The following is a 17,048-nucleotide window of genomic DNA, read 5'->3' as shown; positions in this document are numbered from 1 at the left end:
GGAGGGCCTGAGCGGCTTCCTCTAAGTCAGCACAAATTGGGAAATGCAAACGAATTGCCCAGAATTGGAGGAATTAGGACTGGAAGGGCCCTGAGATACCAGCTAGAACAGTAATCACCTCGAATCTAGGTGGGGAAATTGAGGCCCCCAGCAGGCCCTGTATCTTGCCAAATAGCTAAGAGGGCCTGGTGAGGCCAGGGCCAGAGCCTCAGATCCCCCAGCATCTGGAATGCCTTCCTTCCGCTTCAACCTGAAAGTTTCATAGCCTGAAGCAGCCACAGTGGATCAAGAAAGGGAAATGTGCGAATGCTGTAGAAGGCGTTTGCAATAATGACTAGAAAGCCTGCAGCCCAGGAATTTCCTAGGCTAGTGTCCTCCCCATTCCCATGGAGAATGGAAAATTGATTATAATTTGTTTCCAAGCGGGAGCAGATTGCTCCTGTGGAGGTGAGCAAGGGCATGACAGCCCAGGGATGCAGAGTTCCTGGGAAAGGTGGGCCCACCCCCCACCCCCATGGGTGAGCAAGGTGGGTCCTCAGAACCCTGGGACAGGTGCGTATGTGGCGGGCGGGGGGGCGGCGGTGTGCTCTTCTCTCAGAGCTTCTTGCTGGCTCTTTGGCCCAGTGATGGTAGGGGAAGGATTATGAAGAAGAAGAACGAGCAAGAAATAACTGCTTTGTAGACCAGTGCCATAACCGTCCAGTCCACGGAGGCACCTTCAGCAGGGGAATGTAGTGGTCATCAGCACAGGGTGGGGATCTGTGTGCTAACAGTTGTGTTTCAGCCTGTGGTGATAAAGCAGCTGCCCGCAGGGTCCCCTTCTTTCATCTTACCCACAGTGCCAAAAGGCCAGGAAGATGAGCCCCATTTTACAGATAAGGAGACTGTCACACAGAAATGGCCCAAATTGTTCACTGCTCCGCAAGTGCAGTACTGCTGACCCCCTCCCCGCGCCCCTGCCTTGGGGTAGCACGTGGGTTTGGTTAGTCAGGAGCTATTCATAAGCGGATCGCTCCCTGCTCGGGATTTCCCCAGCTCCTTCTTTCTGAGAAGTACCAAATTCTTGAGCGGATCCAGAGGTAAAGTCTTCTTATGACCCTTCTTCTGAATTTTTAGAAAACTGACAAATTGCCCCCAAAAGCTAAGTTTCAGAGAGCCTCCTGATTAAGGGCAACGATGGGGCCTTTAGAGCACTTCACCCCCAGCTCTGCCCAGGCCTTAATGAGCACAGCGCAGTGTGCACGCGGCTGACACGTGTTCTCGGGCCCATCTCAGAGCTGCAGCAGAAGCCAGGCCCGCGGGAATTCACGTGGCACGTGGAGTTGGGATCAGCCCACCTGCATCCCTGTCCCCACAGAGCAGGTCGGTAGTGACTGGCCATTTTCACTTCCTCCCTGGAGCTTTGTCCCTTGCAGCCCGACACAGTACCAAGTGGTTTGAGCAGGGGTTCATGGTTGATGCATCTGAGCGTGAAGAGTGTGTATCCCCTTTGATGAATCCTGTGTAGTATCCAAAAACAGTATGTACCACATAGACTGGAATTTTTTGTCTGTGTTCTTTGTTATAGTCTTAGGTGGTGAGCAACTCACTGTAGGAGCTAATGCCTCCAGGGTCTGGGGGCTGGAGCTTGTCTGTAGTGTCCCTCCCTTTCTCTTCCCCTCATGACTCATGCTCTTCCCTTCCTGAACCAGAAGGATCTTGTTCATCACTCACCCCTCCCCCACGCAAGGGCCTCTGTGGACACAGAGTGAGGGCTTAATGGACAAGAAACAAACCAGTGAAGTTGTTTAGAGCTAAGTTAGAAAAAGAGAACAGGGAACCAAATGGCAGCTTTTGTTTTCCCCGTCAGTCATTGTTATTAATAAATATTTTGAAACCCACCGCGTTCCTTACAGAGCCCTGTTGAGGGGACTCTGATTTCAAACTTAGCAAACAGAGACGTCTGAGGCTTCTGTTGGTGGGTGTTTGCTTGGGAGGAACCCTGCGTTCTCTAATGAGGCTAGCCCAGTGTGTGTGTGCGCGTGTGTGCGCACACCTATGTGGGTTTATTTCTGCTGGACTGACAGGGACAGGGATCAGGACAAAAGCATGCAGTGAAGCTTCCTGTTAATGCTCCCATTGAGTCCTAGCTCTGCTCAGTCCCTCCGTATACAGGAGCACGCAAAGGATGTCATCTGGCAAGGGATGGACTGTGTGTGGTTTTTGAGAGGATTCGGAACCCAGGAGGAGATAGCTGGGAGCAGAGAGCTCTTGGCTGCCTACCTGTGCAGCTCATGCTGGAACTCCAGGGAATCCAGAGAAGTTGTGAACCACTTTTGTGGGGTTTGGATAACCAGGAGAAAAGGACAGACATCAGGAGGCCAGAGACTGGCCATGCTGTCCTAAGTTTCCCATGTGCATAAAAGGTGAATTCTGGAAATCACAGCAGTATGACACATTTCCATCTCAGACCAAACAAGGAGTGGTTTAGAAACAGACCATGCTGGAGAGTTAGAAAAACAAGTTGGGGTCTGTCAACAGAAAAAACCATAGTTTATATAAAGGATCGCTGGTTTATTTCTTTTGACAGGCTTACTGGGTTGATGAATTAGCATGTCTTTGTTCTGTTTTGTTTTTTAATTTAATTTTTTTTTCAGTGACCCAAAATTCATTGTTTGTGCACCACACCCAGTGCTCCATGCAATATGTGCCCTCCATGATACCTACCACCAGGCTCATAGCATGTCCTTGCTTTATCAAAAGCGAGTCTCTGCTTTCCTGACTGTCATGGGGGAAAAGGGGTGGAGTGGCCCACCTTCTTGGTGCTGAATGACTGTGAGTCTAGCTTCGTTCTAGCTGGAGGGCGGTACTTGTTTTTTATTCAGCAGTTTCGTTAAAACTATATGTGTAAAAAAAAGGCATACTTCTAAATCTCCAAAGGTTAGAGCTGGAAAAAGGATAACTAGCTAAAATATTGAACAATTGCATGTAAGATTTTTGAAGATGCCAACAGACTGAAATAGTAGGGCCCAAACCGAAAAGCTGAATTTATTCTTAGGACTTTCTGGTAATTAAAGAGGAATGAATGTACATATTATAACAGGATAATATGGGAAAATATAGAGAAGAAAATTCACACTCGTGATACTGACTCCCAGAGAGAGCTGCAGTCCCTCTTTACACTGTTATTTCTATGCACAGAGTATATGCTCAGTGTCTCTTTCTTCCTGGGTTCTGCTCTTGAAAGGCCAGGAAGAGAAAGGGTCTTCAGCTTTCCACCTGACTGTTGCCTGCCTCGCGTGGCTGTTCCCTGGCACGTGTAGGTTCCAGAGGCAAATTACTTGTTTCCATGCCTAGAACCTTCATGGGGTGCCTATGGAACTACTCTCCTGGGTTCTTGAGGAAAGGCACACGGGCCCCTCATTGTTGGATATCATCAGCAGTCCAGTGGGCTGCTTCTTTCCCTTTTCCAGCTTTCCTGCCACTTGCCCCCTCAGCCTCATCACCTTCTCTCCCTTCCCCTCTGATTCTAGCTGGAGTAGGTTAGAAACCTCACACAGATCCTTCTGCTTCCTCTACATCCTGATGTCTGAGTGGTCACTGAGCAAATAAGCACAGGCCCAGCACAGGGTGGGCCCCTCCGTGCACATGAGCTCCAGTCCTGACCTAGGTCACACCGTGGGAGCGATGGGAGCTGAGATTTACAAGCGGGCTTGCCCCATGGACCTTGCCTTCCAGAATCAGGCTGAGCCTCGTGGGGAGTAGCAGGCTCCGAGAGGAGGGTGTATACTGCACAGGGCAAGGACCAAGCCGGGGCCTCACATAGAGCCCTGGGGGCAGCCCGCCCTCACTCCGCACTTCCCCCTTTCCTCCATCTGGCCCTCAGTGTGGAGCCTGGCATGGGTGCAGGAGGCTGCAGCACTAGGCCCAGCTCTGCGATCCCCAGAGGACACAGTGTCCACAAAGGGTGTGGCAGTAGGACACAGACTTCTGCTGCTCCCCTGGCCTTTTGTTTCTTTTTGCGGCATCCTGAAGGAGAAAAGTCAGACTACATGCGTTCACTCCTCTTCTTGTCCTTCTTACTTTGCTACACTAACATCCACCTGCTCCTCCTCCTCCAAAAACCTCCGTTGGGCCAGAGGAGGTCATAGCGCTGAAATAACACTGCCTGAGCAAGCATCACTCATGTGGGGACAGCAGAAGGAACATAGGGGGGCTCCTGGGGAGGGTGTCCCTGAGGAGCAGCCTGTCTTCTTTGTAGGATTTTATTTATTTATTTATTTATTTGAGAGAGAGAGAGAGAGAGAGAGAGAGAGAGCATGAGCAGGGGGGAGGGCAAAGGAAGAGGAAAAGGCAGACTCCTCACTGAGCAGGGATCCTGATGTAGGGCTCAATCCCAGGACCACAAGATCATGAACCAAGCCGAAGGCAGATACTCAACCGACTGAGCCACCCAGACGCCGTCCTCCCCCTGCAGATGTTTTCTTAGAAACGTGTGCTGGAGGCTGCTGGGCTGTCCCTTTAGATTTGGTGGCAGATTGCTGTCAGACTCCACATTTTCTGCTTCTTAGTTTCCTTCTTATTCTCAAGTAATACAACTTTTGTAGAAAATCTAGAAAGTACAGAGAAGTATAAATGATATCGGAAAAAAAAAAACAACCTAGCTATAATCCTATTATCCAGAAGCAACCATTTTTCACTTGGTTTCTAGTTTCTTTTCCCCCATTTTTTAAGGCTTTTCAATTAGCATATAGTTAACTGACTTACTTTTCTGATGTGTAGATTTATGTAACCATCATGCCATAAACTCCTTCGTGCTATCACTTTAATTTTTTTTTTAAAGATTTTATTTATTTATTCGACAGACAGAGATCACAAGTAGGCAGAGAGGCAGGCAGAGAGAGAGAGAAGGGGAGGGAGGCTCCCCGCCGAGCAGAGAGCCTGATGCAGGGCTTGATCCCAGGACCCTGGGATCATGACCTGAGCTGAAGGCAGTGGCTTTAACCCACTGAGCCACCCAGGTGCCCCTATCACTTTAATTTTTTAATTGTACCAATAACGTAAGGATAATAATGGCATTTTTGTTACTGACCATCCAAGGTCCAAGGGAGATATAAGACTGTAGGGCAAACAGTGAAAGCCCTCGCTGCCCACCCTGCCCCCTGACCAGAGCAGACCACTGCTACCAGTCAGAACGACCTTCTCCTTCTGTGCTTCTACCTAAATAACAGTGTTTTTGTTTTTATTCTTTATGTAAATAGGATCGTTTCCTGTCTTTCTGTTCTGTGGCTTCTTTTCACTTAGCAATGGGTCGTGAAGATTGTTTTGTGTACATGTAGATGTTGGTGTATAAATCTACCTCAGTCTTTTTAATCTTTGAATAGCATTTAATCATTGAGATACAGATTTTTAATCATTTCCCGTTGATAGACATTTGCCGACAGCCTTTGATTATTCAAACAATGCCATGAACATTTGTAAACATATGTATTTGGGAACACGTCTAAATATTTATGACTAACTCCTGAAACCGCAGTTCTGGGCTGCGGGATGTGTGCTTGAGCTTCGATACATACTGCGAGTTTCCCTGCAGAAAGGTTCCACCACCCCCGGCCGTGTGTGACAGAGCCTGCGCCCTGGCCATGTGTGTGACAGAACCTGCTCCCTGGCCGTATATGACAGAGCCTGCGCCCCAGCTGTGTGTGTGACAGAACCTGCACCCCAGCTGTGTGTGACAGAGCCTGCACCCTGGCTGTGTGTGACAGAGCTGCATGCCGGCTGTGTGTGACAGAGGCCATGCCCCAGCCGTGTGTGACAGAGCCTGCATCCTTGCCAGCTGTGGACACTGTCAGCCTCTCATCTTCCTGCCAAACTGGGTAAAAGGGCAACTTGTGCACAGCTCCCCGGCCTCCAGAGAAATCGAGTGTCCTTTCATGTGCTAGTCAGCCTTCTGTATTTCTGCGAACCACCTATTTGTATCCTTTGCCCATTTTTCTACTGGGTTGTCTTTTTCTTCTTGACCTAGAACTCTGTACTTATGGGTAGTAATATTTATCTCTTTTCTGTGTTCCAGATGTTCTCTTTGTAGTCTATGGCCAGCTTTTACTTTCGTGATAGTACCTTTCATTGCACAAAAGTTTTATCTTTTGTGTGGTCAAATAGTAAGAAGAATATTTATGGGGTACTTACTATGGATCAGGCATTCCTTCTAAGCACTTTCCATATACTAACTCATTTAACGTTCGTAACAAATCTTATGAGGTAGGTATTATGATTATCCCCAGTTTACAGGTTAGGAAAGAAAGGCATCAGAATGTTGAGAAACTGGCCAAAGGTCACTTAGCTAAGAAGGTAGAACTAGGATTAAAACCTGCACCCTTGAGCCTTCTGCAAGACTGCCTTTCCCCACCCTGACCTCTGGGATTCATGGCTTGCTCAGGAAATCCACCCCTCAGATATAAAACTAGTGCCCTGTGTTTTGTTATAATATATTTTTTTTTTGTCTCGTTCTTTAATTCATCTGGATTCTTCATTCCACTGTGCCAGATGGGAGGAAAGGATTTAATTTTATTTCTCTAAGTCCTTTTTTTTCCATGCATGTTTTTCTCTTACATTTTTCTTAAGATTATCTTGTATTTTCTTATATTATTAAAAATGCTTTTCTGTATATGCTTTTTGTGGTCACATAATATTCCATTGTATAATGGCACCATAAATTACTTAACGAGCTCCATAATGTTGAAGGTTTGAGTTGTTTACCGTATTTCTGCATTATAAATCACACTGCAGAGAACAGTTTTATGCATAAATATTTGTCCACATGTCAGATTATTTCCTTAGGATAGAAGCCTAGAAGAAAAAATTTAAAAGCCTGTTATCTATATTTTCCACTAATACAAAGGAAGAAAAAAAAACCCACTCTGTTTTTGCGCACGAAGAGGGCCACATGATGGATGGAAGCATCCATCAGCGTCTGAGTCTGCCCCAGAGTATCTGTGAGTATCTACAAGTCAGCTTTGTTGTGTAGACAGCTGGAAGCCTTAGAAGAGCCCTGAGGTCTCTGGGGGCGCTCATCACAATGTTAGAACATGAGTGTTTCTGCTGGCATCTGTAGGAGCCCCACTTCCCTCACATGCCCTCAGCCAGGTTCCAGGCAAGGCAGTAGGAATGTGGATAGGAAAATCCAGCCTCCTGTAGAGGCTCAACTATAAGAGAGCTTTCCAGATTAATCTTGGTTCCCTGGAAAATTCCTGTTCCAGGATCCAGGAATGTCTCCATAGCTGGTCTGTAATAGAAGCGTAAGTGTATCTAAAGTTAATGTAATCCAGGGGAATTGGAAAGCTTGGGGTTGACAGGAGGCAACATTCCCATAGCCAGGAAGGAGTGTGCTCAAAGAGTTGACATGCAGCCTCTGTGCCAGGCCATGAAAATCAGCGTCTGCACACTTACACAGATGATAAAAACCCAACAAGGAACTTCGTCAGTAAAACTTAATGGCCTATCAAATCACAATCAGAACACTAAAACGCAGTGGGCTGGAGTCCTGCTCCTGCTTTCTAACCTCCCCTTCTGGCTGTCCTGCAGCCCACGCCACCAGGACATCCTGAAGGCCAGGCCCAGGATTTTAGGGCTGGAGTCAAGGCAAGCATGACCCAAGACCCATGGGTCTCCAGAATAGGTGGGTACCAGCAAAGGACATGTTTGCGCAGCTGGACCTTTCTCCTCTTTGGGGCCTGGCCAGTCTCCTTCTCATAAACTTTCTTTATAGAAGCTTGTTGCTTGGCCTTCCTATCTTGTTCAGATTGCTGACCGAATTCATGGGAGAAGCACAAGCCACGATTAGTTTAGGGTATGAATGAGAAGCTGTAGAACAACATCCATAGATGGATTTCCAGAGCTGTTTTCCAGACCTTGTAAGGAGCAGGAGAAGTGTACACTTGGTGGTGGGGAGGGAGGGGACATGCCTAGTGACCGGCTTGGCTGCCAGAGATGCTAGATAGAGGTGTTTAGTCAAACCAGCAACTGTTCAGGTCTAAGCAGGACTCTTGCCCCAAAAGAATTTCACCCAGTTAAACCTTGTGTGGACAGGTGTAAACCTGAACCATCCAGCCATGAGGTTAAATCATCCAAAAAGCGTGCGGACTGTCATCCTCAGTACGAGGGATGTGACGGTGAGCCGGACAGATGGCAAAGCCTGTGGGGAGCTTCCACTCTGGTTGGGACGGACTGGTTCAGATAAGCAGGTTACTCCAACTGTTCTGAGTACCGTTGAGAAGATGAGCAGGATATTGGAAAAGACGTGATGTGTGAGGCTCCTTGGGGTTAGCTGGTCAGAGGATTCTCTGTGGAAGTGAAATTTGAGCTAAAGCCTGAATGATGTGAAGTGATCAGCCATGCACAGACCTGGAGGAAAGATCGTGTTCCAGGTAACTGTACTTGACGAGCCCTGAGGTGGAAAGGAGCTTGGTCTGATAGAACAGAAAGAAGGCCACGGGCTGCAAAGTGGAGGACAGGAGGGAGGAGACAGGAGCTGCAGCTGGTGGGTAGGAGAGACCGATGGTGCGTGGCCTGTGGCCATCGTAGGGTCTGGATTTTGATCTGCCTGTGACAGGAAACCATTGCAGAGTTTCAGCCAAGGGAGTGTGACCTGATTTATGTTTTGAAAAGATGTCCTGGCTGCTCCTAAGTATCAGAAGACAGCAATGGAACAGTCACAAGGCCGGCCAAAATTAAATGGCGTGGAAATGTATGCATAAGAAGGACTTTGTGAGTGGAAGAGGAGTGGGCGATTTGGTGGGGTGGAATGAACTCAGAGCAGGGCCCGAAGCTTGGTTGGTAGGCACTGTGTGGAGAGGCCTGGTCCATCGGGGCCATGGTTGTGGTGACGAGGAGCAGGTGCTGGGGGCCAGGAGAACTTTGGAGAAAAGGTGGCTCATGTGGACATGGTGATGGGAACTCCAGATTCAGAAATTCCACCTTTATCCCATATGGAGGCCCCACGTTTGTCACTTCATCTTCCAGAGCCACCATTTCTGGCTCTAAGGAGCTTTGTCTTGTCTGTCTCATTGGGCTGCCAAAGAAAGTATGTGGAAGCCCAGGACAGAGGGCAAGTACTTTCATTATTTTCAGGAGAGTCCTGGGAGACTGAGCTGGAAGTTCAGGAGAGAGGCGTGAGTGCAGGCTAGAGAGTCTGCACGTTTCCTGGCATATCTTCTACCTCTCCCTCCTATGTCTGACAGACCCTTCGTCCCAGTGAGCGAGTTCTCGAGCTCAGAGTGTATCTCTGGCCCACCACTGAGAGAAGCTGGCCAGTGATATGGAGTCTATTTGCCACCTCATCTGGGCAGTGACTTCAAGGGCCAGAATCTCATAAAGGTTTGAAGGTGAATTTTCTCATCTTCACGGGTCCTGCCATATTGACTGGGATATTTTGGAAAGAAATGGTTTTTCTGTCAGGGACAATGGCTGGCTTTTCTTTGTCCTCCCTCCACTCCCTCCCCACTCCATCCCACTGCCCACCTTGACTGCAGCATTCATCTCCTGTTTAGGGGAGAGGGTGATCAGGGGTACATCTCCCTGCCTGTCCTGCCTTCTTTGGAGGCCAGTTGGAGTCTTGAGCCCAGGTCCTTTTAGGCCTGCCCTGATGTTCTCCCTTGTGCCTCCTGGGCTGAGTGGGTCTGGACTCAAGCCACTCACTCTCTCCTTTCCGGGGCAGGCTGAATTCTTGGGTGACAGATCAGCACCAGGAGTGAGCTTCCTTTTCTCGACTTGTCTTCATGTTAGGTGAGCCTCCAGCACCCCAGTCAGGGAACGCCAGCCTAGCAGCAGGCCAGTGGGGTGCTTGGTACCTTGGGGTGGGTTGCAGGGAGCTGTCCGCCTGGAGGTAGATGGGCAGGGGGATCCCATTAAGAGTCTAGAATCCCTTCATCCCTACCATAACCCCCCCAAAATGACTTATTCCTTTTATTTTAGTGAGAACCAGGAAAATGTTCATTTTTACATATTCTGTGTTATGTCAGTGGAATCTTCCTGAGAACATCTCATTACCTGGATGGGTGTGAGAGGGAACCCAAGCCTGGACTCCCATGGGGCAACTCTGTGCTCTTCTGCCCCGCCTCGCACGGAAAAGTAAATGCCTCAGAGTCTGGCCTCGTCTGCCATGGCTTTTAACCTGGGATCTGGGAGTCAGTCAGGGGATTGGATCCCTGTGAAGTGATACATAAATTTGGACTATATTGGCATCAGTTTTGGAGGAGGGAAAAAGAAGCTTTATTATATTCTCAAGCGTGTCAGTGACCCAGGAAGGCCCAGAGCCCCAAGCTGAGCCAAAGGAGACATTCTCCATTCGCCTCTGTGGGCAGCCACTGCCTACAGCGAGTGTGGGGAGAGGCCGGGGTGGCGGACGGTGGGCTGCCTGTTTTCCATCTGGGCGATGGTTCAGTGGAGTAGAAGTAGCAGTGCGTGCTCTGTGTGCTTTGGGCACATTCTGTTAAATGGGTTTTTGTGGCTGTTCCTGAAAATCTGCAAGGAATCTTTGTTCGAAATTGTTTCTTTGGGGAAAACACATTTTCAGTTCCAAACAACCCACTTACCAAAACAAATCAAAACAAAAAACCTTTGTAACCTGGTGGCTTAGAATGTTACAAATGGGTTGTGATAGCATGAGATGTTTCTAGCTGGAAAACGACATTCTTGTGTTTCAATTTCATGACAACCATGTCACCCCTATGGCTCATGAAGTCCGGAGTGGGCTGTAGTCAGAGCACAGGCCCATAGGTGTCCCTCATTTGGGGGCCCATTTGAGAAGGGTCAAAATGCTGTTGCAGCTGAGAATCGTAGCTGCTCCCTGGGCTGGATGCCATCAGGGACTGTCCGATGGGTCATGTCATGGCTCCTGAGTGCTCTGTCCAGGCGAGGAGCTCGGCAGCTCTCCGGCCGGGAGCTGAATGATCATTTATAGTTTCTACTGTCAGTGCCTGGTGGGTGCAGCATAGCCACTGTGGACCCCTTGTCCCTACAAGGGACAGGTATGCAGGGACTGAGGAAGCTGGGGATGGGCAGCAGCGGAAGGAACAGGTTTGTGTCCCAATGCCACCTACGGCTGGTCTCTGCGGGAATGACCTGGAAGAGAGAGGCACTTTTGTCCCAGTCCCCTGCTCCAATTAAAGCAGGAATGCCCGTTCTGTGGCTCAGTGGCTTCTGGAGGCTGTCGGAGGTGTCCTCGGCTAATCCTGGAGGTCTGTCTGCCTCCCTATTTCTCAAGGCAGTTATGAGAATCGCGGTGCTGTCGGCTGCCACACAGCAGCCCCCGTCATGAGAAGGCCGTGGTTTGCCCCTGTCTGCTGCTTAGCCTGATTCCTGTCTGGAAAGATCCGGAAGCTGGCTGTGTGGGGGCCTGAGCCAGTCTGGACCACCTCGCTGAACAGCCCTGCAGCATTAAAAGCCAGAAAGTACTCTATGCAAACAAAAGTTGTTTGCAAATGTCCTGACGTCACCTATCAAAGTGATCATTTACTTGTTAATGTATCATATTTGATTATTCATGACATTACTGAATTTGTGTGGTGGTAAGGAGAGGGCACAGCAGTGTTCATACCAAGAAAGAGGCATTCAGAAAAGATGATCCAGATCCCTGCGCCCGTCCTATCATACGTCCTCCCACGTGGGAACAGTTGGAATGTATTCTTGCTTCTGGGAATGTTTATTCCCAACTCAAGGCGCAGACCCCCTTCTGCCTAGAGGGTGGAGGGGATGACAGGGGTAGTGGCATGGGGCTGGGAGGCACATACTGTGTGTCTGTGCTGTGTCTGTAGCCTTGGCCAGTTGCCTACCTTCTTAGTGCCTTAGTTTTCTCATCTGTGAAATGGAGATAATATCAGCTTATACCTTTGTAGGGCTGTTGTGAGGTTCTGAAGCACTTAGATCAGTGCCTGGCCCTTAGGACCTATATATATATGTGTATGTTGCCAGTATTTTTTATGTAGTTGCTTTGGTTTTGCCTCTGGCCTCCCTCCCCCGCCCGCACTGAGTGGATTAGGGGAAAGGTTTCTGTCCTCTGCACTGGTGCTGCTTTTCTCTCAGGTGCCCCTGGTGTCTGGGAATAGGGCGCCGCTGTCTTACAGAGGCAGGGGACCTCACTGGAAACTCCGTGCCATGGGAGTGGTTTCTCTGCTTCCCACAGGGTGTGGTCACTGTAAGAAAATGAAGCCAGAGTTTGAGAGCGCAGCGGAAGTCCTCCACGGAGAAGCAGACGTAAGCTTCCTTTCCTGAAACCCCCCCCCGCCAACCATTTTTCCCTGAAGACTCAGTGACACGGATCCCTGCAGGGACTTTCCCCTGCAAGCTCCCGGAGGTCTACAGCACTTTACCGCCCCAAATACACATGTCTTAGGTTGGAGGGGCCCCTACACGGGATGGAGGGGCGCAGAGTGACGCTAAGGTCCTGTTCCCACCCTGTCCATGTGGCCTCTGCCAGGTTGTGGCCCTGGGGTGAAGCCCCAGAGTTCACCCACTTTTTTCTGGGACCTTGGCTCTTGGGAACAGCCAGGGTCTACACAGCCTAGTTGGTAGGACAGATTTAAAAGTCTCCCTTCAGCCCACAAATAAACCGTGGACACCAGTGGACGTATCCTGCGGATGTATAAGCCCTGGGGGCCAGTCACCCCAGAGAAGTGCTGGCAGGTCCTGGGGGCGTTGGGGGCTGGCATCTGGGCTCCTCTTCTGCTGGCACCATGTCTGAGGCTGTGATGCATGGTTGGCCTCTCCCCCATCCCAGAGCTCTGGTGTCCTTGCAGCTGTCGATGCCACCGTCAACAAGGCCTTGGCAGAGAGATTCCACATTTCCGAGTTTCCCACACTGAAGTATTTTAAGAATGGAGAGAAATCCGCAGTGCCTGCGCTCAGAACAAAGAAGAACTTTATTGACTGGATGCGAAAGTAAGTGTGGCGGGCTCAGCAGCACATCCCGACTCCTGGCCACCGGCCCCTGGAGCTGGCCCCATGGACACAGAGGAACCCTGAGGAACTGCTGACCTTGGCTCAGGGCCACAGGAGCCAAGGCGGACTTGACTTCCCCAGTTCCAGAGCCATCTCTGGTGTGCAGGCCACGTGTCCTCACCCAGCCTGTTTCACTGGCACCAGGGGCAGTGGGTGGCATGTTTCTCTTCTTGAGGGACCCCCCTTTCCCTGTGTCCTAGCCCCAGGCTTCATCATGGCATCTTACTCCATGTGCTTGAAATGGCTGAAGGACATACACAGCTCTTGACATTCAGAGCTGGACTTGTTCAGGCCCAGGTCTGCTAGTGGTTGACTGGACCTCTGGGAGTATCCACGAGGCAGCCTGTGGCGGTTTGGGGTTGAGAACATAGACGGTCAAGTGCTTCTTCAGTCTGTGTAGTAGTTTGCTGATTTACCGCAACAGGAAACACAGACTTATGGCCCAATGGCAGGAGTTTACTCTCTCACAGTTCCACAGACCACAAGTTCAAGATGAGATGTCAGCAGGGTTGGTCTCTCTCCTTGGCTGTCTTCTGCTCCGTGTCTTCACAGGGTCTTCCATCTGCCTCTGAGTCCTAATCTCTTCTTGAAGGACACCAGTAAGATTAGGGTAGGGCCCACCCCAGTGACGTCATCTTAACTTAATTATCTCTCTAAAGACCCCCATCTCCAAAGACAGTCACATTCCAAGGGGGCTGGGACTTTAACATGTGAATGGGGAGCAGGGCACAGCTCAGCCTTTAACGGCCTACAAGTCCAGAGAACCTGAGTAGCCTCGTAATTACTAGCCCAAGGACCTCCCACTCCCCCAAGGTCTTTGGAACCTGCAGTTCTGAGCATTTCCCTCTCCTGTGAGGGAGAGGAAGCTGTCAGTGACCGTATTGCTACGTAAGTGGTAATTCCCTCCCAGCCTTTGCCAAGTGCCTTTTTATCTGCTGCCCATTTCATGCTCAGATCCTGTGAGGTCAGGGGTTTTAGCTTTTGTTTTTTTAAGATTTGTTTATTTGAGAGAAAAAGCATGCACACGTGCGCATCAGGGTGGGGGCGGGGGGCGGGGGGAATCCCAGGCAGACTCCCCACTGAGCACGGAGCCCCGCATGATGCAGGGCTCGAGCCACGCGAGATCATGACCTGAGCCGAGACCAAGAGGCAGAAGCTCAACCGACTGAGCCATGCAAGCACCCCCAGGTCAGAGTTTTTATTCCTGTTCCCTTGATGAAGGAACTGAAGTTCAGAGAGAGCATAGGGGCCTTGTCTAGACACAAATAGCAGTTCTTTTGGGAGCTCAGAAAGCATCCTCAGGCAGAGCTGAGACGTGTCACCCAGGAGCAGGGTTGGGCACTGGTGAGTCCGGTGGTGTTTCCAGGCTGTGCACAAGGGGCGTGCTGTGGGTGACTGTGATGTGCTCACCAGCAGGCTGGCCTGGGGACGCAGGAGCCCGGGCAAAGGAGCTTCTATCCCCATGCAAGAGGATAGCTGGTACCTGGAGAGGTGTCCCGCCCTGAAAGGGGCTCGGGTCTCCCACACCTTCACAAAATGGCTTCCTGATAGGCTCCTCAGAGGGAATCAGAGTATCTCCGCGGACGGTACAGAGTTGTTCGGTTTAAACTTGGCTTGTGAATTACATTTTAGAAAGGATATGAAGTGATTTCTTCTTGAGTGCTCCTCTGGGTGGGGGTGGAAGTGTTTGCCCTCACCCAAGCCTCTCCTTATGACTCTCTCCCCACCCTTCCCCCCATTCCTGCAGCCCTGAGGCCCCGCCACCCCCAGAGCCCACCTGGGAAGAGCAGCAGACCAGCGTGTTGCACCTGGCCGGGGACAACTTCCGGGAGACCCTGAAGAAGAAGAAGCACACCTTGGTCATGTTCTATGCCCCTTGTAAGTAGCTGGGGGTGCTCACCATGGTGTGAGGCAGAGGGGTAGGCCAGACCAGACCAAGAAGACCCCTCCCAGGGACCAGGGCAGCCACAGGGGGACTCTGGGCTCCTCTGTGCTGTCTCATTCCAGGCTGATATCCTTCAAAATCCAGGGCCTCCTTCTGTCTGTTCTGTCAGGGTCTCTCCCTCTTTCTGGGGAGCCTTTCTCACATCGGTGCTTAAGCCGTCCACTTCTGTTTGTGGCAGGAACTGCCGTAAAGTTGCTCAGTCTCCTCTGGTCCCTGGAATCTTCTAGGCTGCCTGCCTCCCACTTGCCCCTTCCTTCCACCCCTTGGCTCTCCTGGCATCCTACTAGGCACTGACTTCACCTTCAAACCTTGGAATTTAGCTGACCCATTTTGGCCTCTGCTTTCCTTGTCTTCCTGAGCATCCCCAGCCCAGCCCCCTCCCTGACCTCCCTGACGTCCCCACATGGCTTTGACGCCATCGGGTTTGAGGCTGTGGGAAAAGCACACTACATTCTTCTGACCTAGCTTCCCCTTGATCCCCATTTTCATCAGAGTTTAAGTTGAGGAAGTGACACGTGTGTTTGTGACCTTTGGATTTTGTGCATAAAATTTTGAAGTTAATTGATACTTAACAGGGAACGTTCTTGAATTTCCCACTCTTCCGCTGCCCTTGTCTCTCTCCCCCAGGTTACAGCTCTGCTTAATGGAGTGGGGATAATAAAGCTCCGCGCCACGGAGAAGCCAGGCAACTCAATCTAGTCATAAACCCGCTTGCTTGTAGCCAGCCCTCCTGTTGGCTCCCCTCCTGCCCCACTTTTCCAGTGTCAGTAATACCTAATGCCTCTCCTCCCTCTCACTTTCTGTGAGGGTCTGCCTCTGCCTACCTTTCCCAGCCTCAGACCTCCACCCTCGGGCAGCCAGCATGTCACTCTGTTTTTGCCTTTTCTTCTCCAAGTGGGAGTGGGACTTTGGGTTCTTTCTTGCTGAGCTTCTTGCTGTTCTCATCTGTCCTTAGGGCATGCCTGGAAGGCTGAGTGGGGTTTAAGAAGCTGTCTTCTGTCTGGGCAGAATGGGGTGTACAGGACGGACAGCAGAGGGCATGTGACCGGCCCAAGGCCTCAGAGCAGTGTATGACAGAGGGGCTCTTTCTGTCACAGACCTCGTTCGGAGAGGAGGAGCTTCCTCAGCAGCAGTGAAGGCCTGGCCGCACAAGTCAAGGTCCTTGACCGGCTACTGGGTGGGCTTTTGTATGTCCAGACTAAATACTTTCCCCCCAGAAATGCTCCCCGCTTACCCCAGACCTCTGGGGTCAGGACTCCTACCCTCTGGGCTGCTGATGAACCCCCTCACAGAACCACTGGGTGCTGGGTGGTATCTGGGGCCCAGGATACAAGGGAAGGAGGTGTGGTCCCTGCTTGGCCTCAAGGGCTTCCTAGTCCACTCTGGCAAGAAACAACCCCATTCAGGGCCGCTCCACCCGGCGACTCAGCTTCTGTCAAAGGGCCTCACACCTAGAGGTTCCCTTTTCCTCCACTGCATGTTCCTGTCCCTGAACTCTGCTCCAGATTCCTGAGACGTGTTCATCAGGGAAGTGAATCTATCCAAAGACAAGTCTTTCAAAAATTTTTTCAGTTACAAAAATAATACATATTTATGTATTATGTAATACTTCTTGATGCTTATTTACATATAAAGAACCAATACCACAGGAAGGTCACACCCCTGCTAAAGGTAGGTATAAAGTGAAAGCAAAAACCAACCCCCATAGCCTTCCCCAGTCTCCCTCCCACCTCCTGCCTCCCTGCCCCACTTCCCACCTCCCCACCATGTCCCCTGCTTCCCAGCTTCCCCATGTACCCAGCCTCCCGCCTCCCCCCATCTCCGGCTTCCCCAGTTTCTACACAGATCTTCCTCCAGCTGTTTCATTGTTCTCTCCTGTTCCAACATTTCCACCCTCCAACACACACACACACTTTGCTCTCAGTGGTCTGGTCCAGATGGCTGCCCTTCTTAGGCCGGCTTGCTGAGTCTCTAGCTATGGAATTTTCTATCCTGTCCTCGGTCTTTGTTTCTGACTCCCTGCTCTGGAAATCTTTGGTTTCCTGCTACACAAAGGTGGTACCTTTTTAAAGAGCCCCAATTAAAAAATCGTGTCTCTTCTGGCCCACCTGAGATCCCTGGGAAACAT

At 50.4% G+C, this 17,048-nt stretch overlaps 1 protein-coding gene across 1 annotated transcript in view; it reads left to right on the top strand.

The window, feature by feature from the left end:
- The window catches only part of PDIA5 (protein disulfide isomerase family A member 5), a 90,135-nt gene that overhangs the window by 64,050 nt on the left and 9,037 nt on the right, over positions 1-17,048 (top strand). The window contains exons 12-14 of the mRNA XM_032869511.1: positions 12,161-12,231; positions 12,755-12,915; positions 14,723-14,853. Of these exons, the coding sequence (XP_032725402.1) occupies positions 12,161-12,231; positions 12,755-12,915; positions 14,723-14,853 (363 nt within the window). The remainder of the gene's footprint in view (positions 1-12,160; positions 12,232-12,754; positions 12,916-14,722; positions 14,854-17,048) is intronic.

This window comes from Lontra canadensis, unplaced genomic scaffold (assembly GCF_010015895.1).
Source record: "Lontra canadensis isolate GAN:19392208 unplaced genomic scaffold, GSC_riverotter_1.0 scaffold38, whole genome shotgun sequence".
Classification (NCBI taxonomy): domain Eukaryota; kingdom Metazoa; phylum Chordata; class Mammalia; order Carnivora; family Mustelidae; genus Lontra; species Lontra canadensis.
This window is presented reverse-complemented; position numbering and strand designations above follow the sequence as displayed.